The 27,340-nt window shown below is 39.3% G+C and overlaps 2 protein-coding genes across 2 annotated transcripts; both read left to right on the top strand.

Moving 5' to 3' along the window:
* The first annotated feature begins 434 nt into the window (after positions 1–434).
* LOC147301630 (uncharacterized) lies at positions 435–6,113 on the top strand. Its single transcript, XM_086282448.1, has 4 exons — positions 435–828; positions 5,069–5,164; positions 5,579–5,682; positions 6,006–6,113. The coding sequence occupies exons 1-4, from the start codon at positions 465–467 to the stop codon at positions 6,111–6,113; spliced, it is 672 nt and encodes a 223-aa protein (XP_086138574.1). The 5' UTR covers positions 435–464.
* A 3,038-nt stretch (positions 6,114–9,151) lies between these two features.
* Positions 9,152–15,783, top strand: LOC147301631 (uncharacterized). The gene is made up of 6 exons (XM_086283284.1): positions 9,152–9,200; positions 10,299–10,380; positions 11,800–12,200; positions 14,554–14,652; positions 14,849–14,955; positions 15,673–15,783. Exons 1-6 carry the CDS (start codon positions 9,152–9,154, stop codon positions 15,709–15,711), a joined length of 777 nt encoding a protein of 258 aa, XP_086139410.1. The 3' UTR covers positions 15,712–15,783.
* Positions 15,784–27,340: the final 11,557 nt, after the last annotated feature.

The following is a 27,340-nucleotide window of genomic DNA, read 5'->3' on the forward strand; positions in this document are numbered from 1 at the left end:
CACAACTAAACACACAACTTAGTTAGAAACAGGAAACAGTCAGGGCCCCAGCCAGGCTTGACAGGGGGCAATATATAGCAAAAGCCATTCAGTTTCCAAGCAAAGATCAGCTTCCACCTGCAGCTTCCACAAGCAAAAACAGCAGAGAAAATGAACATTGCCGCCTACAGTAGTGGAGGAGAGAAAACAATACACAAAATTGTCTGCATTGACTTACTGATCACAAACCAGTTTAAGTTCTATGGTTTCTTTCATTTAAAGTAAAACAGTGTTGTAATTGGTTTTGATGTGCATCACATTCAGCTGTGGGTCTTGGTTTGTGACATCATACTAACCCAAACTGTGGGCTGGATGTCAACATGTCCTATAAATTACTTGGTGTTTGAGGTTTCCTATCGCTGATCAGAGTCACCATTTAACTCATCAGAGCTGAGCTGCTTTCAGACGACTCCGTCTTGTTGTGGATGCTGAAGCTGATCATGGTTCTCCTGTGGATGATCCTGTTGGTGCTTCTGCTCTGTGCAGAGGCCGAGAACATGCCCGAGGTCAGAGACGAGCTGGGGACCAATGTCACTCTAACCTGCTCCAATCAGACATCAGACCCACACTGGTACATGGAGATCCACAGTCAGTTCAGAGCATGTATCAACCGCAGATTTTCCTCAGCAGACTCTACCTACTGCTCTCCTGATTTTGAAACCAAATTTTTAATCCTGGGAAACAAACTCGTGATTAAAAACTTGACAGCAGAGGACTGCAGGCTTTACTTCTGTGCCATCAAGAGAGGAGGCAGCATTCAGTTTGTGGAGACTTTTCGCCTTGTCTCAGGTAAGTACAAAGTTTATTTAACTTTATTGTTGTAGGATTAGTTATTCTTCAGGCCTATGATCCATTAGCAGTAAAGCATATTTTGAAAAGACTGATTGCATCTCAAACTTGGTGCAGAGGTGACACATGGATAATAGATAAAATGTCTACATTTGGATCATTTTTGTTAGTTGTGCCTATGTGAGGTGGTGGTTTGTGGCAGCACTTATTTTTTGCAAAGGAAACCATAGGGTGCATGTAGAAACAGCTCCCTGCTCGGATTGGCCACGTCAAAAACAAAAATGCCCACTCCCCCTTTCGTACTATCAAAGTGACAGACTCATTGTCTCTTTGTACCATCAAAATATCTTGAACTTAAAACCAATGCATTGGGGAAAAATTGTGGTTAAAGTGAACATCCACCTGGTTTTATAGATGTCTCAGTCATCGATGCTGCCTGTGGGTCTTCTCAGTTTAGCTAACATCAGGCTGCAGATGTGTTATCACCAGAAGTTTCACTCTGTTCACTCCAATATATTGAAACCAGACAGTCTCTTCCAGAGGAGTGCACAGCTTGAGAGTAGCATCTCAGGTCCGGTTTATGTGGCCACATCTTTGTCTCTGCACTTACTCTAGAAAAAGGGAGCTGAACGGCAGGTGCAGCCGTGGGATTTTGGCCTCTTTGGTTATACCCATATTGAAAGGCTTTGGACAGAAAATATGTAAGACCACAATCTGTCTGAGTTTGTATCTGAAAGGTGACATCATCTAGTTTCTAAAAGAATAACCAAACTCTTAGTGCATTGCAAATGGAAGATATTTTCCTTTACCAGCCTATGACACATTCTCACAAGTTTATGTTTCATCTGTTGTGGTTTCACAAAGGACATTGTCACCCACTGCTTCGTATCAGTTCTGTTTCCAGGAATAAATTATCTTAACTTTCTTTATGTTTCCATTTGGGGATGTAAATTGGGTACATGTGAATCTAAGACTAATTATACTGCTTTCTTTAAAGAGGTAACTGAGACCTAATGAATGTTAAGCAGTTAAAATAAAAGGTAAGTGAAAATTCGATTCAAACAGCTGCCTTACCTTTTCTGCTCTAAATTTCTGTAAGGTGGCCTGAGTATACACATTTATCTCTCAATTGGGTGGATTTAAAATGTACAATTTGCTAAAATGCATTTGCCTCATTTTAATGCATTTTTTTAAATTAAGTTACAGTCTAAAGTCTCCATTGCCATTGTTTTTTTTAAGCATTCAGTATATTGAAATTATCTGAAACAAATCTTAATGATATCAACAAAGGAATAGACCGGCTGAGATGTAATGATCACAGATCATTTCTTGAGATTATGATGAAATTCAGTGACAGATGAAGTTAACTTTACTGAAGTGAAGTGGGTGGATCTAGATGTGTGCATTTAGGGTTATGACTGAAGTGGGCGCCAATGGGTTGTGGAGAATACGGCTGTAAAATGAGAGAGTGGAAAATACATTAATGGAATATATGCTGCATCTTCACACATTCCAGGCTGCAGGTATTTACCACAACTGCAGATGTAGTAAATACACAGCAGCAAGAGTATTGCAGGAAATAGTCTGTTTTCCTATTGTGAGGTAAAGTGTGCAGACCGGTCTTGTAGGCAGTTATTCTTTCTTCTTTCCTTCTGAGGTTAGGAAGGCCATAGTAGCAGGTAAGTGTCAGGGTTGCAAATGCAGGACCCAAATGCCAGACTCTTTCAATGAAAGCAGTGCGTTTATTTACAGTGCAAAAACAAAACACATGAGCTGTCTTCTGGGCGTGCTCCAAGTTAGTACGTGTCCCTGAATCCCGTGCAGTTTCTCCCCCAATGATGTTGGTCCGTTTCTCCGCTCTGTCTCTCTGTTTCCTTGTGCTTGCTCATCCTTCCGTTTTCCCACACAACGATCCAACGTCAAAGAGAGCTCAGCCACTCTCCTAAGTAGCTCCCTCCAGACGAGGCTGACCAGCTGAGGAGTGTGTCATTATCCTCCTCAGGTGTGGCAGTCTCCTGGCCTCTTGGCCAGCACTCACCAGGCCTCACAGTGCCTGTAAACCGGCCTACCGGAAACAAATACACCTACACACACACATACCCCTGCAAGCAGCGGGCAAGCACAAAACAAAACACATGAGCTGAGTAAGCCTAACCCAGACCCAGGATGACCTGCGAGGATCGCCAGCCCAAAAAAAACCCGTGATCTCTGGGTACACAGACCCAGGCCCATGACATTAAGTCTATGCAACTTTACACCTGAAGGATCCAGTCAGTCAAACACAGTATTAACCCAAATTGCACAGTACTGTCTGGAGATGGAAAAAGTTTCACTTCCTGTCAGGCTTGAGGTGTTTGTGGGTACAACACCCAAGTCATCATTTTCAGAAAGAAGTGTAGAGCTCTTGTCGGTCAACACCACAGTCTCTGTGCAAAGGTGCAGAATGGAACCAAGACACAGCATGTCTCTAACAGACGCTACTTACTGCTCTTCTGATTTTGAAATCATGTTTTCAATCACAGGAAACAAACTCAAACTTCACAGCAGAAAACTGCAGGCTTGACTTCTGTTGTAGAAAAAGAAAAAAGGTATTTTGTTGCGACTTTCTCCCTCGTCTGTCTCCAAAACATTAAAAGAAAAAGCTTATTTGACTGAACCTAATGTTCAGGCTTTTTGATTATTTCTAGCAAATTGTTTTTATCTTGTTTTTATGTCCGGCCTCTTATTGTCTGTTGCACTAGCAAGTGCTAAAGTGAACATATGAGGAAATTAACTCATGTAGTAAGTTTCACAGGTCAAAATTGCTTTCTTTTTTGTATGTTATAAAGACTGTCCATTTTAAAGTTACTGTGTACTGGCTCTAAACACACCTCGAGATAAAGTGGTGATATGCACTGGAGTCCACCATATGACAGAAAAAGTAAGTAACGAGTTTATCAGGTGATAGTTTATCATTTCTGTTCTGTTTGAGATCTTGGTGTGTTGTTTAGATGTCACTTTTTATTTTGTTTTTTCCTTTTCACGTTCACATTGCTAATGTTCTGCAGAACACGTGGATAGGTTTGGGAATGATAGGTTAGATTAAATCATAACCCTTTACAAGATTTACTCTATGCAATGAAAACTGACACTTACCCAGTACATTTAAATAGGACACAGAGAGTTCTTTTACTAGTATCTATATGTGATCTGAGAATCAGAAATGTCTAATTTTTCCAATAAATCTAATGAATACAAAAGCAAACCTTGTGGTTGTCTCTGACACCAGGATCTTTGTTGATCGACTGTGTTTTTCACTGGCCTCTTTGGTAAGATTAGTTTCAGAGGTTTCCACTTCACCATGAGTTACTTTGCCCATTACTTTAAGCTGCCATATTTCATTGACCTTCTCAGTCTCTGGTCCCCATATCACTGATAAAAAAGTCTCTTCCAGTGTCTACGGCTGTTCACTAACTCACTGTTTTGTGTCTTTTTAATGGCATTTTTATATTGTTAAGCACTTTTTGCAGCATTGTCTGTCTGGAAATGTGCTGAATAAATACATTTGACCTTGACCTTAAACGTTCAGGTTGCTTCACAGAAACTTTCTACGTCTTGTTTTCAGTGTCTACAAATCTTGCCAGTTTCACATAGTATTTCAATCTGGAGAGATTATTAGAAAGAATCTGGCGATTGTGGCTCAAGAGTTGGGTGTTCGTCTTGTAATCGGAAGGTTGCCGTTTCGAGCGCCGGCTCCGACAGTCTTGGTCGTTGTGTCCTTGGGCAAGACACTTCACCCGTTGCCTACTGGTGGTGGTCAGAGGGCCCGGTGGCACCAGTGTCTGGCAGCCTCGCCTCTGTCAGTGCGCCCCAGGGCGGCTGTGGCTATCACCAGTGTGTGAATGTGTGTGTGAATGGGTGGTTGATTGTGTATAGTGTAAAGCGCTTTGGGGTCCTTAGGACCAAGTAAAGCGCTATACAAAATACAGACCATTTACAGACCAAAGAATAAAGAAGATTTACTGATGAACAGAATTTTGATAGTTATTTGGCGGTTAGACTCCGACGGCTCATCTCAGTGCAATAGAACCCCAGCTGTGAAAAGGATTAGACTGCGACCTAATCTTTGAAAAGTTTGTTGGAAATGTGAACAACTGGGTTTTACTACAGTACTTTGCAACAGTAAAAAAAAACCCTTGATGACTTGTAAACATAAATTTAAAATGTATTAATGTAATCTTTTTTCACATACTTTTTCCAGATGTCATTCTGCCTTCCAGCAACCTACAGAACCACTGCAGACTGAGTCAGCTCATCATACCTCTTTCAGTTAATGCTGCCATAATTCTAGTATTTGGTGAGTTAGTTACGGTAAATAAGTTTAACTGGGCCATACTTGGTCCACAAACAGCTTCTGTCACACAGCCAATATTCACCAGAGCCAAAACATATTGTAACTCCTGTGGAAGCCAAGATGGTAGCATGAGTAGATCTTAAAGGTTAGAGATATTTCAAAAACAACAGTATAGTGTTGGACACACTTAACTTGAGACAAGATTGATGTTTCCCTTTCTGAATTAACTCTTGTAAGATATTTTTTGCAGCTGTACACAGAAACTAGTTTATCATCAGCATAAAGTTGGATCTCTGCATCATGAACAGTTCACTTCAGCGCTGTTCAGAGTTTAAAGATCAGATTTGTTCATTCGTCACGAGACGTCTTGTACTAATGTGAGTCTGAAGGTAAAGTGACCCAGTGATCTGTTGGCAGGGATTGTTTTTGTAACGCTGTCTTTGAAGAGGAAAGGCTGCAGCAACCAGGGGGATAATGTTTCAGTTCAAATCTCTGATGAATCAGAGGTGGTTCAGGCTCCGGTAAGCAATTGCTGCTATTACTAAGAAATGAAATGGAACTGTGAGTGCTAATCTTACAAACTTGGAACATTTTGTTTTTGTTTTGTTTACTTTTGTTAACATTTTTTTTTCATTATTATATTCCCTTATTCCTGATTTCCTGTGCTTGTCTGTGCTGGTTCCTGAGATTACTACCTTGTTGAACTAATTCCTTCTGTTCTTTTCCAGCCAAGGGTGATCCACTCCCAACCCGAATGATGCCACCGAAAAAAATAAAATAAATTAATAGTCTTTACTGTAATAGGCTTTTTTAAGACGACTTTGTCTTGTTCTGGATCCTGAAGCTGATCGCGGTTTTCCTGTGGATCATGTTGGCGGTTCTGCTCTGCGCAGATGCAGAGAACATGACTGATATTAAAGGAGAGCTGAGGAGAGATTTCACTTTAACCTGATCCAGTGGGGCTTCAGATAGTGTTGAACCTAAAACCAACACTTGTGGAAACTTACAGACTTTTCTCCTAGTGTTTTACTTTAGTGTTTACTTCAACAACAACGTCAACATGTTTCCGCCACAGTTTTTCTTCAGACTCTATCTACTGCTTTTCAAATTTTGCAACCAACTTGTCAACCTTGGAAAACAGACTTGTCACTTTAGATTTCAGAGTAGAGGACTACGGGCTTTACTTGTGTGGCAGGAAAATAAATTATATAATGCATTTTGTGGACATTTTCTGACCAATATCAAGTAAGTACCAAAGGTTTTTGTTTATTTATTTATTTTGACTGTGTGGTGTCTCTCAAAGTTGAAGAGATGTTGTTTACTGATCCATAGTTGTCAGATTCTCTTTGAAAATGACATTTGACTTAAAAACCACAAATATTAATGTATTCATATCATCTTTAGGGAGAAAATAAATGGCTTCCATGTGGTGTTTCAGCAGCATTGTTAGACTTTTTTAATCTAGTTATGATGTGACACTCTATATTCATGTGAATGTTTGGCATTGTGTTAAAAAAAGAGAAAACAGCAAGCTTTCTGCACTTCCATGGTCACTTAACTGCAAGCTGTAGTTATGTAACCATGGAAGTGCATTTTGTATTACTGAGAGAGAGAGAGAGAGGGAGACAGAAAACCCTGTCAAGTTGGCATCTGAAAGCAGAGAAGGCTTGAGATTTTAAGGGTTCAGTTTACAACATTTCCACTGAGCAAAAGATGTGGTCATATATTAACAGACGTTTTACAACACCACTAGCACATTCTTGGAAATGCAGACTTGCAGAAAGGGTAATACGGAGATCAAACTAAAAGTGTAAGGTGGAGTTGGATTTGTAGTATCAGTACCACCAGGTGATGTAGATCATGTTGTTGGAGTTTTACAGTATTGGATCTGTGGAAAGACACTGGAAAAGTTACAAAAATGTACAAAAACGTTTCAGATATATCTATGTATCACAAAAATAGCACTTTCCCTGTTGATTGTGTAATGTTCTTATGCTACTCAGTAATCATGGTGGATAGATTTGTTTCACCAGACTAGAAAACTATATAAGCTACAGTTGTGTGAAAAAGTGCTTGCCCACTTACTGATTTCCTATTTTGTAATATTTTTGTCACACTTAAATATTTCAGATCATCAGACAAATTTAAATATCAGAATAATTTTTCAAATAAACAAGACACATCTTCTACATGAAGGTGTTTGTTATCAAGGGGGAAAAATGTGTGGAAAAGCGATTTCCTGCTAAATGGTTGGGCCACCCTTAGCAGCAACAACTGCAATTAAGTGTTTGCGATAACTGGCAACTGTGTAGAAATGTTGGTACATTCATCTTTATATAATTGTTGTAATTCAGCCACACTAGAGTGTGTTTAAGCATGAGTGGAACTTTTTAAGGTCATAACACAGCATCTCAATCGGACACATTTAAGTGTGTAATCTGCCTCGTCTCTCACCCTTTTATGGATATGAACTGCCTCCCACTCTCATAGATCAGAACTTATGCTCTGGGGGTCACACCACAAGTTTCTCCCCTTTTATGCTGATAGCAGTGAATGATGCAGTGGTGTTTCTTGCAGCATGAGATGGTGCATTGTCTTGCATGAAGATGATTTCCTTGCAGAAAGCACGGTTCTTCTCTTTCTACCATGGAAGAAAGTGATCAGTCAGAAACTCCACATACTTTGCAGAGATCATTTTTACACCTTCAGGGATCCTAAAGGGGCCGGCCAGCTGTCCCCCCCGTGATTCTGACTCAAAACATGACTCCACCACCTCCTTGCTGACATCGCAGCCTTTTTGGAATATGGTTGCTGTCCACCAACTATCCACCAACCCTAACCCATCCATCTGGACCATCCAGGGTTGCACGGCACTCAATAGTGAACAAGACTGTTTGAAAATTAGTTTTCATGTAGTTCTGGGTCCACTGCAGCCGTTTCTGCTTGTGAGCACTGGTTAGGGGTGGCTGAATAGAAGGCTTACACATAACTGCAAGTTTCTGGAGGATCCTACATCTTGACATTCACGGGGTTCCAGGCTCACCAACAGCTTCAAATATTTGTTTGCTGCTTTCTTAATGGCCTATTAGCAGCTGCTGTCTTAATCCGATGTATGTCTGACAGAAACCTTTGTCCAGGAGCCTTTATCTGCACGAACCCCGTGTGCTGTGAATCAGCAACAAATCTCTTAAAGGTACAATGATCACGCTTAAGTTTTTGTGAAATATTTAAGGTTTTCATTTCTTATCCAAGGTATTCAACTGTTTCACGCTTTTCAGCAGCAGAGAGATCCGGTTTCTTTCCCTTATTGTTTGAAAATGCTGGTCTGCTTAGTGATGTGGAACATCCATCTTAATTAGTTTTTCCTTAAATAGGCTCATCTGGCAAAATAATGATCATAGGTGCCCGAGATTGATTTCAGTGATCCAAAGAGCCCTGAGGCACAATGCCATCCATGAGTTTAATTGAAAACATATTAATCTTTGTGACACTTAAATATAATTTACATAATGATTTGGGAGGTGGTGTAAACCTTGTGGACATTTTTTTGTTAAATGGTCACACCACTTCACTGTGTTATTTTATTACAGCTTAAATTCATCAGCCAACAGCAGAAAGCAGCTGAAAGGCTATGTATTAGCACAGTAGTAATATCTTAGCTCCAATTAGAGCTGCACAAGTTTGACTTCCTGTGAGTCACTTTGTAATTTTGGAGGACTTTTTTATCAAGTGTGACATCAGATGAAATGACCACAGGAAACAGAAAACAGCGCTTCTCTGCCAGTTATATCAGAACTGAGCTGCTTTTAGACGACTCCATCTCATTCTGGATGTTCGAGGAGATCTACAGTCAATTCAAAGCTCATATCAACTGTGGTCTTTTGTGTGATCTTCTTACTGCTCTCCTGATTTTGAAACCAATTTTTTAATCTTGGGAAACTTGTCACTGAAAACCTTTCAGGAGAGAACTGCAGGCTTTGTCTCTATGGCATGACGACAAACAGCAAACTTCACTTTGTGGACACTTTTCACTCAGTCAGTAAGTACAAAGTTTTTACTTTAAAGGTCTAAAAGTCAGTGATGCCTACACCACTGACACCAGTTACTGTTAACCATTTTCAATGTATAAAGTCATTTTAGTGAGCAATAATCTCATTTTCTCAGAGTGGGAGAAACGTTTCTCCCCAAAATAATACTGATAATAGTCACAGTGTACTGAGTACTTGTGTGCTGTGTTTAAGGATGAGGAGCATCATTTTCTGTTCATCTTCCCTTGGACTAAAAACTGACTTCCAGTTTCCAGGTTACATTTGTGCATTTTTGGCCTTCTGTGGAACCGAATACTTCATAAATTTTGATTTAAATCTTTCTATAAATAGACTCAGACTAATGTCCGAGTGGTACAGCAAATTTAGTGCTGATTAAGAAAACTACCACACTACAGATTGTGTGTCAACTATCATTTTTATTTAAGGTTTCAGGAGTTTTTTCTGCAAAAGCAACTTAGAGACACAAGATGGAGCCACTTGATCAGATCATCTTTGTTGAACAGCTGAAGCCCACCAGCTCTGGTGTTTGATTATTTAGAGTTTACTTCACACTACTTTAGACCTGCTGTTAGTTCTGCTAAACAAGATTTACTTATTGTCATTATGTTGCTATAACATAACAAAATTGCAGTGGTGCCCTCTGTGATAAAGTAAAACAAAAAAAGATAAATGAAAAGATTTAAAAAAGATAAATGGAGAAGTCTGTGAGTACAGTGACTGGATGTGAATGTGCGTGCAGGGAGTCCATGAGCCTATGTAAGTGTGTCTGCAGGGCAGCAGAGGGAAAGGCAGATGGCTTTCACAAAGTTGGTATTTGTGGTTTGCTGTTTTATCAAAAAAAGCCAAAACGAGCGTGTAAAGAAGGAAGTGTGGAACACTTCACCGTCAGTCACAGAGCTGAGCTACGACTCAGACTTGTTGTTGTTGCTGGAGCTGATCATTGTTCACCTGTGGATGGTTCTGCTCTGAGCAGAGGCAGAGGATGTGACCGAGGTCAAAGGGCAGCTGGAGACAGAAATTTCTTGCTTTTATTCATGATTTAAAATTTTCAGTTCATCTTAAACTTATCTCAGTTGTTCTGTCTCCAGGTATCACTTCATGCACTGACTCAGACCAGCAGCAGCAGAAGACCAGCCTTCCTGATTACCGCCCTCATTGTTTTCATAGTGGGTGGGTGTAATATCATTAGTAGAGTCAACAGCTACTCCATTACAGATATTTGCAGCATTCGCAGTTATGATACAAAGAAAATAAAACCTCTAGAATTCAAATATTTAACATATCGGCACAAAATAAAATTAAAGGTATTAAAATTAAGTAACTACAACCAAGATGAACAATAATACATCACTTATGACACTGTGGCATCATTGGTTTAACAAAAGCAAAACCAAAGCAAACCATGTAGAAGCAGTGACATTAGTATGGATGCTATTAGAGTATTTCTTCTTGTTTCCAGTTGTAAGAGCTGCTACTATTGCTAAAATCACAGCTGCTAACAAAACTAAAAATGAACCTATGAGATGTTAATGATGAAAGATGCACATAGCTGCTTTTGCGGTTGCTTGTGTTAAAGCTGTGAGTTCAGTACCTTTTTCTTTCTGTTTCAGAAAAAAAACACCTGGTGTAATTTTGTACATCAGTGCATATTTAGTTTTTTTGAGATTTAGTCAAACACACATTATCAGCTCCTATTTGAGATCATAATAATGCATAAGAATGACAGTAATATTGTGTAATTCATCTGAATACTTTCACTGAAATTCCCACAGTATCATCAGTGATTGTCATAAAGAACAGAAATACATGTCGGAGAGTTTTCAGGTGCAACTGAATGAATGCATCATAACTCAGCTGTGTAGGAACCTATGAGTGGAGAATCACACCACCAATCCTGTGAATGCTGAATAACTGCTATAACCACATCACGTTTAAGCAGGTCTGTCTCTCTGCCTGTAGACACTGGTGCAGTCAAAGCCCAAACACCACAAGTGGATGTTCAGTTATCATAAATGCATATCACACATATTTCTCTCTCAGATATGATGAGGTGTTAAATCCTTAAATGAGGCAGATGTGCTAGTTGTAATGGAGTATTTTCAAAGATACTAGTTTCACAAAGAAATGATCTTCTTCATCATCATTATAAGGTAATGGTCAGAATCTGAATCTGTTAAGAACACTAACATTTATAAACAGGGAGGGAGTGCAAGACAGAGACTTTGATCACAGGAAAAGCAGGCTACAGCAGACAACAGCTGACTCAGTCATTAAGATAGTTTTATGATTGGTTCATTTGCTTTGCTTGCGTTAATGTTTTCTTGCTCAAGTACAAGTAAATGAAGTAGTTTTACTGCTGTCAGTGGGAGCAGCAGAAGGAAGCAGCACAGAGGTGTTAGAGTCAGATTAACTTTAAAAGCAGTGTTAACCTGAACTGCACAGTGCTCTCTGAAGGTTGAAAAGGTTTCATTTCCTCTGAGGTGTCAGTGGTTTTTATTTTCTTCTTTTTTTTTTAATTCAGATGTGACATCAGCCAAACTCACCATGTAAAGTAGGAAGTACAGAGCACTTCTTTGTCTGTCCCATCAGAGCTGAGCTGCTTTCAGACGACTCCGTCTTGTTGTGGATGCTGAAGCTGATCATGGTTCTCCTGTGGATGATCCTGTTGGTACTTCTGCTCTGTGCAGAGGCCGAGAACGTGACCGAGGTCGGAGGAGAGCTGGGGACCAATATCACTCTAACCTGCTCCAATCAGACATCAGACCCATACTGGTACATGGAGATCTACAGTCAGTTCAGAGCAGGTATCGGTCGCAGTTTTTCCTCAGCAGACTCTACCTACTACTCTCCTGGTTTTGAAACCAAATTTTTAATCCTGGGAAACAAACTCGTGATTAAAAGCTTGACAGCAGAGGACTGCAGGCTTTACTTCTGTGCCATCAAGAGAGGAGGCAGCATTCAGTTTGTGGGGACTTTCCGCGTCATCTCAGGTAAGTGCCAGAGTTTATTTAACTTTATTATTTATTGTTCAGGCCCCATGATCCGTTAGTGGTAAAGCATACTTTGAAAAACCTGACAGTGTCAAGTAAGTGGCAAAGTTTTTGTTTTGTTTTACATTACGTCCTGTATGGAGTAACACAGTGTGAAGTAGCTTCATTCTCGCATCATGGGCTTTTTTTTTTTTTTTTTTAAATTGACTGATTTTAATTTTATTTGAACAGCTTTCTTTGCGTCTCGCTGGTGTTTAGGTCTGGATTTCTTTGCAGTACATTACATTTTGTATCAGCACATCTCAGAGTTAACATTCTGTTTGCCACTTTCTGAAATATTTTCCTCTATTTCTGTTGAATGTGAGGTCTTGTTGTGTGTATGAAAATACTGCATTATGTGGTTAGGTTATTTTTAAACCGGGTCGGGGATGAGTTCCTGCCCCAAGTGGAGGAGTTCAAGTATCTCGGGGTCTTGTTCGCGAGTGATGGAAGAAGGGAGCCGGAGATTGACAGACGGATTGGGGCTGCAGCTGCTGTAATGCGGACGCTGCACCGGTCCATGGTGGTGAAGAGGGAGCTGAGTGTAAAAGCGAAGCTCTCAATTTACCGGTCGATCTACGTCCCTACCCTCACCTATGGCCACGAGCTGTGGGTAGTGGCCGAAAGAACGAGATCGCGGATACAAGCGGCGGAAATGAGCTTCCTCCGAAGGGTGGCTGGCCTCTCCCTTAGAGATAGGGTGAGAAGTTCGGCCATCCGGGAGGGGCTCAGAGTAGAGCCGCTGCTGCTCCACATCGAAAGGAGTCAGCTGAGGTGGTTCGGGCATCTGACAAGGATGCCCCCTGGGCGCCTCCTGGGTGAGGTGTTCCAGGCATGTCCCACCGGGAGGAGGCCCCGGGGCAGACCCAGGACACGCTGGAGAGATTATATCTCTCGGCTGGCCTGGGAACGCCTTGGTATTCCCCCGGATAAGCTGGAGGAGGTGGCTGGGGAGAGGGAGGTCTGGGCCTCTTTGCTTAGGCTGCTGCCCCCACGACCCGGCCTCGGATAAGCGGTTGAAGATGGATGGATGGATGGATGGATGGTTATTTTTAAATATCAATATTTGTTCTCAACTCCAACCTGCAGAACACCGTTGAGCAGCACAAATGGGAATGGTTGTTGGTGATAAACAAGTGAGGGAACACGTTTTTACCAGCTTAGCATTGTTCTTCGAGGGAACAAGCCAGCAGGAAGCTGCGCTGAGTGAGCCGATTAAACAAATATTCTAAAAATTTTAATGTGCAGCTCTTTTGCATCTGTCTGTTACACTCAGCGGGTTAAATTTGGAACCAGTTCAGGGTCCAATTCATTTATTATGTAAGTGGAAAGGGTGCATCAATGGTAATACACACATGTGCATATGCATACGTAGCTGATGGTGTGTTACTGATGGAAAAGTCATTTCCATTTTACTGTGCTTACCTTCTATGTTGATGAGAGAAAGTACTCATTAACATAGCTTTGAAGTGTCAACATCCAACAGTGTAGATGCTGCAGTCAGTGAACATATTGTAAATAAACACACATAATTATTCTAAAAAAAAAAAAAAAGTAAGTCCTAAAATTAAACAGAATTCACTCATCTGGAAATTTACTGAATCCACAGTTTATCACATCTACTACTTTTTTTGTCTTTTCTAAGCTTTCCACTTTAAAGGTCAAAGTAGTTGATCTGAACATATCTAACACTTGATTTGGTGACACTCACTTTCACCACAAATTCAAGGAAGCGTCTAGCATGCGATGTGTACACATAGCTATTTTCTCTCTTTTAAAAAACAAAAAGTAAATTCTCTCAAGGTGTCCTTGGTGTTGTTGGTGGTGATTGAGTCCACTTTAGGACAGGAGATAATAAATAACGTAACAAGTTTACCAACCAAGAAGTTGTCTCGTGTTTGGATGCTGTGTCTTTGAATCTCACTGGTTAGTTTCATTTGCACTTTATCTGGTTACATCTGGTTACAAAAAAAACTAAAGACCTGTTTAACTTTAAAAAAGATGGTAATTAAAAATAAAACACTTCACCATGCACACTTAAAAATGAAAACTTCCAGTGCACTGTGAGAATGACAATGAGACCTCTCAATCATCTGAACCTGATGAGCAAGAAAAACAAACATAACGCGTACATATCCACTGCTTTACAAAACTGTTTGCTAGCTATTGACGCTTATAGTTGATCACTTCTAAATAATAATAAAGTTCAAAAACAGTTTTAAAGTGTGAGCTTTACTCTAGTGAAAACGCAAAGAAAGGTCATGACTTGTGAATCTAACAGTTTCTCAGCTCATCTTTCCTCTTTTTTTGTCAGATGTCACCCTAAACATCACCGACCCCCAAATCGACTGCAGACTCAGTCAGCTCATCATCATCTGTGTCTCTGTTACTGTTGTTGTCTTTGTAATACTGGGTAAGTGAGCCATCATAGATAAGACACTTGAACAGACTCTCTACCAAATCTATAAGTGTTTATCTGAAGCCTGGTCATTTTTCTAATGAACATAATCACACTAAAGTAAAGTGACTGAGAAACATTTATCAGACCAGTCCACACATCTTGTGTAATTGTGAGTTTGATGGTGACGTGACTCAGTGGTCTGTTGCAGGTGCTGTTTTTACAGTGTTGTGTTTGAAGAGAAAATCCAGAAGGATCCAGAAGAATAATGTTTCACTTCACATCTATGAGAACACAGACACACTGAGGGCTGCGCAGGTAAACAAACCACTGCTCTCATCGATAAAACTGATACTGTGACCGCTAATGTTCAAAAACTAGTACTGTAGAAGACCTGATAGTAATAGTTAGTGTAGTAGTAATAGTTAAATCTAAAAGTAAATTGTGTAATAAAGATGCAAAAGAAATTTTATAACATTGATCCTTTTGCTTTTAACACCTCTGGTTAAAAATATGATTTTATAGAAATCTCTATGAGAAAATTAACCTGTTTTCGACCTATGAAATTATTCCTCACTTGATCTCTGAGCTCAGTTAACATTTTCCTGATGAGTTTACAGTGGTCACTTCTAGCTCCATTAAAAACAAACAAACAAAAACAGAGACAAGAGTGAAAATAATCACTTCAAGGTTTCAAAATGGGACAAATCAACATTTGAAGGACAAGCTAACAGTTGAGACCACTGGGTTTCTCCATTCAAACATATTCATACAGCATTTTGTTTTGTCTCACTTAGTAATTGTTACATGTACACCCTGAGTGAAATGTGTACTCTCTGATATGTGGGCAGTTTAATGACGTATTGTATAAGCTGAGCCACATCCACCCTAATCTCTGATAACTGTTCTATGTTTGCTACTGCTAATACTACAGCAGCAACTACTGCTAATACTACAGCACCAACACTACCACTGTTTAAAGTTCCACCACTGTACTGCTTCTTCTCCGTACTCATTGCTTGTGTTTTATTTCAGAACAAGGTGATCCAGTCCCAACGGGCAAAAGCTCACTGAAAGACTTCTTTACCCATAAGCTGAAAGATGTTGCTTTTGTGGACAATTTGAATTGTTTCACATTTAACCCCCAAAATACATTTTCATGCATTTTTGTCTACTGCAGGACATAAATTGACATTTTGTGTATTATCAGGATTGTAAGAAAACAGCTGCGTACTTATGATGTAAAACGTCATATAAAAATGTGATGTGCTTCAAGTGTCAGCTGGAACCCTTTGAACATGTGAAGTGCAGCTTAAGAGAGTCTGAAACCTATTAAGCTAAAAATTGAAAGCATGTCTGAAACTTTAAGGGCTGCATCCACAAGGCACTAAGTGGATGTGGTAGCACTATTTATAACAGTATCACATGACTAACTATAGTGACTGAAGTACAAACATATATAATGTCAACAGTAATGTCAACAGCATATTGTATTTGTAGTAGTACGTATAGAATTGCATGTAAACTGCTTAGCAATACATACATTAAAGACTATTTTTGCGGTTGTACTAAAAGCAGCTCTAATAAACAGGATTGTGGGTAATTGAAGTAGCATTTGTAGTTTTTAAAGCAGTATAATATTATGTATCTGTAAGTTAGCTAACAATTCTGTTAGCACAAATACTTCTTTTGTCCAGCGCTTGTCTAAAAGTGTAAAAACAAAGCGTGAAAAAGGAAGTGATTTCCTGAGTTAATTATACACTTTCCTGAGAAACAACTACTCACACTGAGGCGGCTCTAAAGCCCAGTGGCCTCCTTTTCTGTTACTCCCTGGAAACTCAGTTAAATTAGCATTTCAGACTTTTTTTAAAAGAATTACTGGAATACATGAATCATTCAGCTTTGACTGTTCATCTGCTTTTACCCACATTGTCCAGCAGCCTACCACACAATCAGACATCCTGATTCAAGATGTCTGTGTAGCCGATCTCTCCTGCGTCCACACAGGAAGTGATGCATCAGCCAGTGGCAATAGGTGATGAATAACTTTCCACCAGTTCAAGTAAGAATGAGCAAAAATAACTGGTGTTTAATTTGAAAGTTAGCGAGTGAAATTATTACAGATGAGAGTGAAATAAAGAATAGATTGACATGTGACATATGAGGAAATGCTTTACAGTGGGATGCAACCTTGGTAATAGTCATTGTTTTCCTGTATATATTGTTGGTTGCTACAATAAAAAGTTTCAGTTAAATATATCATATTGAACTACTCTACTAACTACGATACTCTGAAGCTACACTTCAGAGAAAATTAAAAGAGGTGGGAAACTTACAATTGACCCCCTTAAATACTCTCTCATTATTGGATTCACCTGTGTATGTAGGTCAGGGGTCCCTGAGCTTACCAAGCCAATTTGAGTTCCAATAATTAGTTCTAAAGGTTTTGAAATCAATAAAATGACAACAGTGCCCAAATTTATGCACCTGCCTGATTTTGTTTAAACAATTATTGCACACTTTCTGTAAATCCAATAAACTTCATTTCACTTCTCAAAGATCACTGTGTGTGTCTCCTATATCAGCGGTCCCCAACCCCCGGGCCTCGGACCGGTCCCGGTCCATGAGTCGTTTGGTACCGGGCCGGGAGAGTTGAGGCTCAGGTGTGAAATGTATGGTTTTCAAAAAAGGTTGGGGACCGCTGTCCTATATGATATATTTAACTGACATTTTCTATTGTAACAACCAATGATTAATACAGGAAAATAATGACTATTAACAAGGTTGCCCAAACTTTTGCATCCCACTCTACATGGTTACTTAGGCAACTGGATTCAATTTAGATAAATATGATTAAATTAAAGAAAATCACTGAAATTGATTGAACCCTTTTTTGAGTGGATGGATTGTAAAATTACACAGCTTCTGTGACATGTAAAAACGCTTTTGTGTCATTTAAATATTCATCTATTATTTATTAACTGGGAGGTTTTGACTTTGGTGTTATTGGAAAGAGCTTCATGCTTCCAGAATTAAAATCACCCCATCAAACAGATGTAGAACCAAAAACAAGTCTTCTTTCAAACAAACTGTACAAATGACAACACCTGAACATACCTGAAATAAATGAGTAAATTAATTTACAATCACACTGTATATATTTGTTTCAACATACAGGAAGAACACGTTCTATAGCTACACTTGCCTGTAGGGGTCACTGCTGAGACATTTTAATAGGATTCCAATAAAAATAAGTCATTCTTTCCAAACAGATGTTTATTTCGTACATCACTCTGATATTTGACAAAGACTACTGAACTGACTTCATTAAAAATATTTTTCTCTCCAACTTGTTCCTCTTTCTGTGTCTCAGTGGACAAGCTGCCACCGTCCAGTTGTGTTCCATTAATGCTCAAAATTAATAACACCTACATTGACTTTGTTAGTGTTAAATTCAACACATTGTCCCGTACGGGCAGTGCCATAATTAAAATTCATCACAAAGCAACAGAAAGTCTCTCATATTAACCCATCCAGCAGCGTTCACAGTGAAGGTCCACAAGTTGGACTTCCTGTGAGGTACTTGTGGTATTTTATCAGGTGTCATATCGGCTGAAGTCAGCATTTGCGACAGGAAGTGTAGAGGACGTCAGAGTCCATCAGAGCTGAGCTGCTTTCAGACAACTCCGTCTTGTTGTGGTTGCTGAAGCTGATCATGGTTCTCCTGTGGATGATCCTGTTGGTGGTTCTGCTCTGTGCAGAGGCCGAGAAGGTGACCCAGGTCAGAGCAGGGCTGGGGTCAGAGGTCACTCTAACCTGCTCATATCAGACACCAGACATATACTGGTACATGGAGATCTACACCCAATTCAAAGTCTCAGGTAAAGACAAGGCTTTGTACTTTAATACTGAAAACTACAGAAGCAAAGAAAAAGAAGAAAAAAACACTGACATATGTTTATGGTAACTAACAACCACTGATGAAGACTGTATCAATAAAGCAATAAATAAAGGAAGTTATTTCATGTGGGAAGTATACACACGTATCTATATATGCACCATCTATCTTTCAGATCATTTTGTTGTTCTTTTTTCACAGATTGCTCTCATCCGCTGAGTCAGACCATCAGCAGCAGAGCAGCTCCACATCAGAGCATCAGCTCCTCATCATGTACTGCTCAGTCTTCGTCATTACTGCTGTCATATATGGTTATTTATTCATTTAACATTAGTAGAGCCAACAGCTGCTGCTGCACAACTCAAACACATTAAGCACTGATCAATGTTTGTACAAATCAAATGAGTCATGCACACACAGGAGAAAACTCACTCCCAAAGTAAAGCAGGAAGTTACTAATCAAAGAGACAAACGCTAAGACACTCAAACGTCACACAGAAAAACAAACACACTGTCATGGTCCCCTTGTCTGCCCAGCCGGCCCCACAAGGCTACATGTGTTTTGTGTTGCTCTCTCTCCTTCGCCGCGCTGCCTGGGCGGAGCTCACTGCGGGCTCTCGCCCTTGGCCCACACACCTGTTCGCTGTTATGTGCCATTATGTGCCTACCATTTAAGGACGGGATGCACACCTTCTCGTCGCTGGATGGTTGTGCGAGACATGTTAGTGATCCTCTCAGCTCTTCTGCGAGACTTGTGATTTTGTGTAACCTGCCTTTCCTGTGTGATAGTTTTCCTCCTGTGACCTTCTCGCTGTGTGGACATGTGTGTGTTGGAGTTAGGAGAAGAGAACAAGTGCAAGAGAGTTTTTCCGTGGACCTTGTCTTGGACCCTTGGAACCCCCGATTTCCCCCCCCACTGTATATATTCTGCACTTGGTGTTGTAAATAAACTCTGTGTTTGGAACTGACAACCTGCTCTGCATTTGAGTCCCTGCAACCAATCGTGACACACAACAGGGAAGGAAAACAATATAAGCAAGAACCCTTAATAAACCATGAACAAAACACTGATGGAAATTAACAGGCACTGAACTTAGGAGCTAAATAAACAAGGTAATAAGGAAGGACATGAGAAAACAAGTTACCAATAAAACTAAAACCCAAACATAATGCAAAATAACCTTTCAAAGTCCAAGAATTCAAACTTCAGGGTGTAAGTCCCACCAGTACATCAAAGCTGACTCACCTTTATAACGTCAAGTTTATTTAAACCTTTCTGTAAACATAAATGCTTACTGTTGTGTTGTACAGACTAAACTAACCTATACAACAAAGTGGAGTTGAACTCCACAGACTGTCCTATGAGTTAATATTTTGAGTATGTTATCTTTTTACAAAAAGTACATAAGTAAAAGTGCTTTTAACATGTGCTTCAAAGCTAGGTTTGACTGGGAAACTCAAAGCTCAAGTTTGGGATTCAGATCCTTTTTGTTCTTGTGTGACTGCTGTTACTTTTTCATTAACTTGTCTTCTTTGATTTGTTTCACTGTGAAACAGAAACTCGAGTTCAGCGCGGCTTCTTGTTTGAGTTTTCTCTGCAGTAATCCTTTGGAGACCAAAGATGAAGACAAGTCAACGTTTATTTCTATAGCACGCTTTTACACAACCTTCACTAACACAAAAAAGTCCTAAATTAACAATAAATATAAACATGATGATCATCTTTGACTCTGATGTTTATTAATTCAAATTATAATACAGCTGTGTAATATTGTTTACTAAATACATTAGAGCAGGTTTTAGATCTCACCCTGGGTCAACACACCTGAATCAAATGATTAGTTCATTACCAGGCCTCTGGAGAACTACAACACATGTTTATCATAATCAACCAGATTAAGTGTTTACTGGCAAATGACAGTGATGGCGGACATCATCATCACTATTCCAACAGTCCTCTCCACACAGACAAGCATAAACACACTCGACTATCACTAAATCAAATTTAACACATATTTGTAATGACACAAATTCAGTTTACAATAGGGCTCATTCGCTCGGTCAGTAGGTGGCGATATCCTCGTACACTGGGGAGTAAACGGCCATTTAACCAAACAGAAGAAGAAGAAAACCTCTGCACATGCCCAGTATTGAACTGGGAGGTATCATGGATTCATGCTTCTGAAATTAATGCAAAAACAAAAAGAGATTGTCTTTCAAACACGCTGTGGAAATCACAACACTTGAAAAACTTGTAATTCCTGTACTAAATATAAATAAATATTATTATCTACTATCACAGTTTATATATTTGTTCCATCATATGGGAAAACTATATGCTCTATCCATACACTCATACACTGCCTTCTCCTGCCTGTAGGGGTCACTGCTGAGATATTTAATAAAATTCCAATAAAAGTAATTCTTTGCAAAAACAGATTTATTTTATACATTGCATACTTTGCTCTGTATTAATTAAAAACATAAATTAATCAGAAAGCAGCAGGAAGTCTCTCATATTAACCTATCCAGCAATGTTCAAAGTGAAGGTGCACAAGTTGGACTTCCTGTGAGGTACTTGATGTTTGTGGTATTTTATCAGGTGTCATATAGGCTGAAGTCAGCATTTGGGGCAGGAAGTGTAGAGGACGTCAGAGTCCATGAGAGCTGAGCTGCTTTCAGACGACTCCGTCTTGTTGTGGATGCTGAAGCTGATCATGGTTCTCCTGTGGATGATCCTGTTGGTGCTTCTGCTCTGTGCAGAGGCCGAGAAGGTGACCGAGGTCAGAGGAGAGCTGGGGACCAATGTCACTCTAACCTGCTCCAATCAGTCCCCAGACATATACTGGTACATGGAGATCTACACCCAATTCAAAGGATATATTGGACGCAGTCATTCTTCAACTGGCACTCCTTTATACTCTCCTGGTTTTGAAACCAAATTTTCAATCCTGGGAAACAAACTCGTGATTAAAAGCTTGACAGCAGAGGACTGCAGGCTTTACTTCTGTGGCATCAGAAAAAAGGACATTCATTTTATCAGCACGTTCCATGTTGTGTCATGTAAGCAGAAGTTTTTTCTTATTTAAAAAATTGTAAAGTTTGCTTTTCTAAGAAAGACTTGCAAAAATAATTTGATGAAATTCTGAAGTGATTCTTGTTGGATATTCACATTAGTATTTTAGAAAGTGACTGGAACAGCCTGCTAGTATCATCTCTTCCTGACTTCATCAAAGTTTCTGAATTTAACTTCTCCGTGTGTTTTTTGTATGTTTTAGATTCTCAGTTCATCTTCATCTTTTCCACATTTCCCTCCATCCTCTGTTTCAGGTCATCATCAGCAGAACAGCTCCATATCAGAGTATCAGCTGGTCATCATTTACCGCTCAGCCTTATTCCTTACCGCCCTCATCCTTCTCATACTAGGTGAGGCTTTTATTTGACAGCTGTTACTTTAGCACTGATCAATATTTGTATCACCAATGTAGGCGAGCTAAATGTAATAAAACATATTGCAGCAAAAACAACAACAAAAAAAACCCTCTAAGTACGGTGAACCTGAGGTCGAAAGGACAAGAAAACAGATGGAAAAACAGTTACAATACCCTTTTGCTGGTAAAGTATTATACCTACATTCTATATCCATACTCTCTACTGGTCAGGTTGTTGCACTCTATTTATCGTATTATTTTATTACATGTTTTTTTTTAATTCTTTATTTCTAAACTATTACTTCACGAAAGTGATTACAGGCATTAAACAACACAATTTACAAGGGAAAAATGAAACAAAACGAAAAAATTAAAATAAAATAAAAAAAATAAAAAGGGACATTGAATAGTTGGGAGTGACCAGTTAGCTAGGTTGGTAATTTCAAGCTTTGAAAAGAAGATTCGGCTTATGAGTATTGGCATATAGGACCCACTTATCCCAACACGAACAGAACCAACACACCCTGTCAGTGACATAAGCTGTTACCTCCTCCATCCTATAAATCTCTAGCGTAATTTCCCACCATAATGACAAGGTCGGTATATCTTGCAAGGACCATTTCTTAGTTATACTTTTCTTACTTGCAACAAGTAAAGCTCTTAACAGACATGTCATTTTTAGACCAGTTCTGCGGTATACAACCAAAAAAGATTGTCTTCATGTCCAAAGAGAATGTACAGTCAAAAATGCCTTGTAGTGTACCATGAATGTCTTTCCAGTAGGTCCGTAGCACAGGACAGTCCCACATAATATGGGTGTGATGTGCTCGTTGGTGTCCACAGTTTCTCCAACACACAGGAGGATTCACATTATAATGAGCCTTTTGACACGGAGTAATAAAGAACCTTATCAAAGACTTCCATCCAAATTCCCTCCAGCTGCTGGAGGAAGTACTCCTCCATTGCCGTTCCCACATCTGAGACCATTCATCCCTTGAAATACACATCCCTCCCTCCTTTTCCCATAACATCTTCACATAGTCAGCTGAGTGGGGAAGCTTATTTATGAGAAAATTATACAAAAAGGAAATGAGTCTTGTATTGACATCCCCACTATACGCCTGTCTAAACAAAGTTACCAATTCCACATTAGTGTTTCACATCACACCGATTGTTGTCTTTATATAATGTCTTATTTGCAAGTCTTGATAAAAATCCTGTTTTTCTAGATTGTATTTCTGTTTCAGTGTATCAAAACTAATTAAGTCCCCATCCTTAATCAAACAATTGAATGTAGATAACCCTTTAGCAGACCAACTTTTAAAACGTGAGTCAAATTTATTCGGGACAAAGTCAGAGTCATATGCATACCATTTAAATAAAGCCAAATCCCGTTCCAATTTAAATTCTTTCACGACTTTTCTCCATACAGTAAGTGTACATGACACCCAGGGGTTGCAAACCTTGTCAATACATTCTCGAATGTTCGAATCCATCAAGACAGCTTGCATTGGAGAGGAAAACATGCTCTCCTCAATAGTCTTCCATTGTGCTTGGTAGCTTGTATCACACCAATTGACCACAGTCTTCAGATGAGCAGCCCGAAAAAATTTTTTTAGTGACGGCAACCCCCATCCTCCCGCCTTCTTATGTAGTTGTAAAGTTTTAAAACAAACCCTCAGCCCCCCCCCCCCCCCCCCATATAAACCGTGATATTATTTTATCCCATTCATTGAATTGGCTTGAATCAATAGGTATTGGTAGTGTTTGGAATAAATATAATAATCTTGGCAGAATATTCATTTTGATGGATTCAATTCGTGAGTGTAGAGAGAGAAAGGGGATCATGTTCCATCGTCTAATATGACCCACTATTCTCCTTTGTAGGGAACCAAAGTTCTCCTCAAATAGTTTAGTTAAATCCTTAGGAATAACAACTCCTAAATATTTCAATGACTTTTCTTGCCATCTCATTGGATATCGATCAACCAAGTGAGCCGGAGGGCTATAGTTATAACTGAAAATTTGAGTTTTAGACATTAATTTTATAGCCAGAGAGTTTCCAAAATCTGGCATAGATTCATCAACGGAGGCAAGGAGTTAGTGGGCTGATCTAGGTATATCAATATGTCATCCGCGTAGCAAGTAGTGATGGGATTTCCGGCTCTTTTTAGAGAACCGGCTCTTTCGGTTCGGCTCACTAAAAAGAGCCGCTCTTTTGGCTTCGAACCGGCTCTTCAGGTTGTTTTGTTGCTTTAATTTATTTATTATTAACAACAATATAAAATTATGCACAAAAGGAATTACTAATGTAAAAAAAAGTGGTTTTATTTATATATGTTTATATATAAATATATGCGGTGGCCCCTAGAGACAAAACACATACAAACTCCAAAACACATTTCTAGCATGAACTGAATTTCCAAAACAGAGCTACCTAGATCACTTAAATTACACAATTTAAAGCATGAAAGCATATGTGTATTCTTTGTGTATTTATACACAAGCATTCATATATAGTCAAATAATAATAATTTTTAAAAAAAGTTCATTTGCCTGTTACTAGAGATGGACCGATCCGATATTACGTATCGGTATCGGTCCGATACTGACCTAAATTACTGGATCGGATATCGGAGAAAAATAAAAAATGTAATCCGATCCATTAAATATCACGAAAGCACCTCACAAAACTTGCAACACGCCGTAACTCACCTCAGAACGTTAGCACGTCGGAGCAGTATGCATCACGTGATAGAGCGGCTGTGGCATGCGGGACCTGTCGGTGGTCTGGATAGCATTTGGAGCTTCGCTAGCAACTCCGACAAAGTTATCCCCGAGAGAAGTAAAGCAAGTGTGTAAGTCCATCTCTGAATGTTTGTAAAGCATTCCTGCGTTAATCTTACCAAACGATATATGGAGCGACTGCCTCTTCTGGCTGCTACTTCAATCATGAAACTGCTTAACGATCAGCTGATCGGCTTTTCTGTCGTGAGTCCGTGTCTCTTGTTTGCTTTTGGCCCACTTTGCACCAGAAAGAGGAAACCAGCGGCTGAACAACACCAGCACGTTTAAGCTTGATCAGCTGTTGTTAGAATGTATTTATTATTACTTTCTACTCGAGGATCTTTTTCTACGTAGCTGACGGCTGGTAACTGTGCAGGGGCGGATCTAGCAAAGTTTAGCCAGGGGGGCCGATAGGGCATTAACAGGGAAAAGGGGGCACAAAGACATACTTTTCTTTCTTATTCTCATTTAAAATGTCTAGCTTTTAATAAATAATTATCCGAATCTTACACCCAAAGTTTTAATTTGATGTAAAATGAATAGAAGTCAATTACTGTATATAGTGACTATTAAGTCTAATATATATACCCTAGTAAGCTATAGTACTTTTTCCTTTGGGAAGGTACCATCTGTGCAGTCTGCAATTTTGTTGAAGAAAGATGTTGAATCTATTTAATATATCTTGAAAAATAATTGATTTCTGTGCATTTTTTTTCACACTGCATCAAATTAAGGTTGATTACGTCGATTAAGCATCATGAGGTGGAGCGTGAGGGGTGGTTCCCTATTTTTTATTTATTTATTTTTGTTGTTGCTGGGAGTTGGAACCCTATTAGTTAGGTTGCTTAATATTTACGCTACGTACTCTTTAAAATACCAGAATAGGGAGGATGGTGTAGGTTTAAGTTTATTAGATTGATCAGTATTGCTGAACTATGAATTTTTTTTTTTTTTTTTTGCATACAGGTATAACAGAATAGCTTTAGTGTAGTTGTTGTTTTAAACTTGAGTATGAACTTATACAAAATGCAGCAAGATATTTAAAAAAAAAAAACAGTTTTGTTGATTAAAAAACACTATTTGGATTCATATCGGTATCGGCAGATATCCAAATTTATGATATCGGTGTCGGACATAAAAAAGTGGTATCGTGCCATCTCTACCTGTTACTACCACACACCAAATCCGGTCGTTGCTACTTGATGGCTTGTGTAGATACTAGGTAACAAAAGTTCAACACTGCCCCTAGCATCCTGGAGCACTTCTGTTGTCTTTTGTACGTGTTTTGAGTTTTTATGTGCTTCTGAGTTTGTACGTGTTTTGGAGGTTTTACGTGTTTTGGAGTTTGTACGTGTTTTTACGTGTTTTGGAGTTTGTACATGCTTCAGGGTTTGTACGTGATTTGAAGTTTGTATGTGCTTTGTCTGTAGGGGCCACCTTAAATATACTTTTATTTATTCACTCCACATAAAATGTAATAAATAAATCAACTATTCACATTTCAACTTTTAACTATTTCAATTTTCAGCTTTTTCCTTTTACAAATTTAAAGTGAAACAACACAAAACACTGCAAACCACAACACAATTAAATATAAATTAAAATATGAAAACAAAAAGAAGATGCACATTCTCTGTCATATGGGCCTGCATGAATAAACTTTCTGAATCCTTTATCATCTGCAACTGAAAATAGTTGTGGATGATTACTATACCTTTATGTGACGTTGTTGTCCCTGGCTCTTTCTCTGTCTCTCCCTCCCGCTCTGTTCCTGTGCTACTGAGTGTAACTACCGCCCCCCCCTCTTCCCAGCGTAAAGCACAAGGCTCACGTGCTGAGTGAAGCGGAAAAAAAGTGCGAGAAAGAGGGTGAGAGAAAGAAGAAAAAAAATCCAGCTCGCGATAAGGAGCCGGCTCGCGTCGTTCACGTCAAAGATTCGGCTCTAAGAGCCATTTCGTTCGCGACCGACCCATCACTAGTAGCAAGCAAGCTTATGTTCCTGTCCTGCAATGGTAATCCCCTTAATATTTTTATTTTGTCTAATTGATTGTGCCAAAGGTTCTAAATACAAAGCAAACAGAAGCGGGGACCAAGCACAGCCTTGTTTATTTCCTCTCTGCAGAACAAAGCTATTTGAGAGAGAACCATTAACTTTAATTCTTGCGGTGGGATTAGTATAATGCCCTCACCGTATCAACAATTCCCTTATGTAAGCCGAATTTATCCAAGACTTTGTATAGAAAGTCCCAATTTACGGAGTCGAAGGCCTTTTCTGCATCAATACTCATAAGCATGGCTGTACTCTTAGATGTCTGTATCTGATGTATTACATAAAGAGTTCTGCGTATATTATCCTGGGTCTGTCGTCGTCTTATGAACCCTGTTTGGTCATTACTAATCAGGTCGGGTAAAATTTCTTCCATTCTCCTGGCCATTATCGAAATAAACAGTCTATAATCTATGTTAAGGACAGAAATGGGTCTATATGAGCCACACTCCATTTTGTCTTTCCCTTCTTTCAGGATAGCCGAGATGATAGCCTCCTTCCAACTCGGCGGCATTTGCGCTGTTTTTAACACACAGTTAA

This window comes from Aulonocara sp. 'chitande type north' Nkhata Bay, linkage group LG23, assembly GCF_057382095.1.
Source record: "Aulonocara sp. 'chitande type north' Nkhata Bay isolate Kocher_YH1m ecotype deep benthic linkage group LG23, A_spYH_male_GT1.1, whole genome shotgun sequence".
Taxonomy (NCBI): Eukaryota; Metazoa; Chordata; class Actinopteri; order Cichliformes; family Cichlidae; genus Aulonocara; species Aulonocara sp. 'chitande type north' Nkhata Bay.

What these genes read in the sequence shown, in the direction of transcription:
- LOC147301630 (XM_086282448.1), top strand. Translation starts at nt 465, where the DNA reads ATGCTGAAGCTGATCATGGTTCTCCTGTGGATGATCCTGTTGGTGCTT. An exon ending in TGCCATAATTCTAGTATTTG is followed by an intron (nt 5,165 to 5,578) that starts GTGAGTTAGTTA and finishes ATCTGTTGGCAG; the next exon opens with GGATTGTTTTTGTAACGCTG. An exon ending in CAGAGGTGGTTCAGGCTCCG is followed by an intron (nt 5,683 to 6,005) that starts GTAAGCAATTGC and finishes TGGATCCTGAAG; the next exon opens with CTGATCGCGGTTTTCCTGTG.
- LOC147301631 (XM_086283284.1), top strand. Translation starts at nt 9,152, where the DNA reads ATGACGACAAACAGCAAACTTCACTTTGTGGACACTTTTCACTCAGTC. An exon ending in CCTCATTGTTTTCATAGTGG is followed by an intron (nt 10,381 to 11,799) that starts GTGGGTGTAATA and finishes CTGTCCCATCAG; the next exon opens with AGCTGAGCTGCTTTCAGACG. An exon ending in TGTTGTCTTTGTAATACTGG is followed by an intron (nt 14,653 to 14,848) that starts GTAAGTGAGCCA and finishes GGTCTGTTGCAG; the next exon opens with GTGCTGTTTTTACAGTGTTG.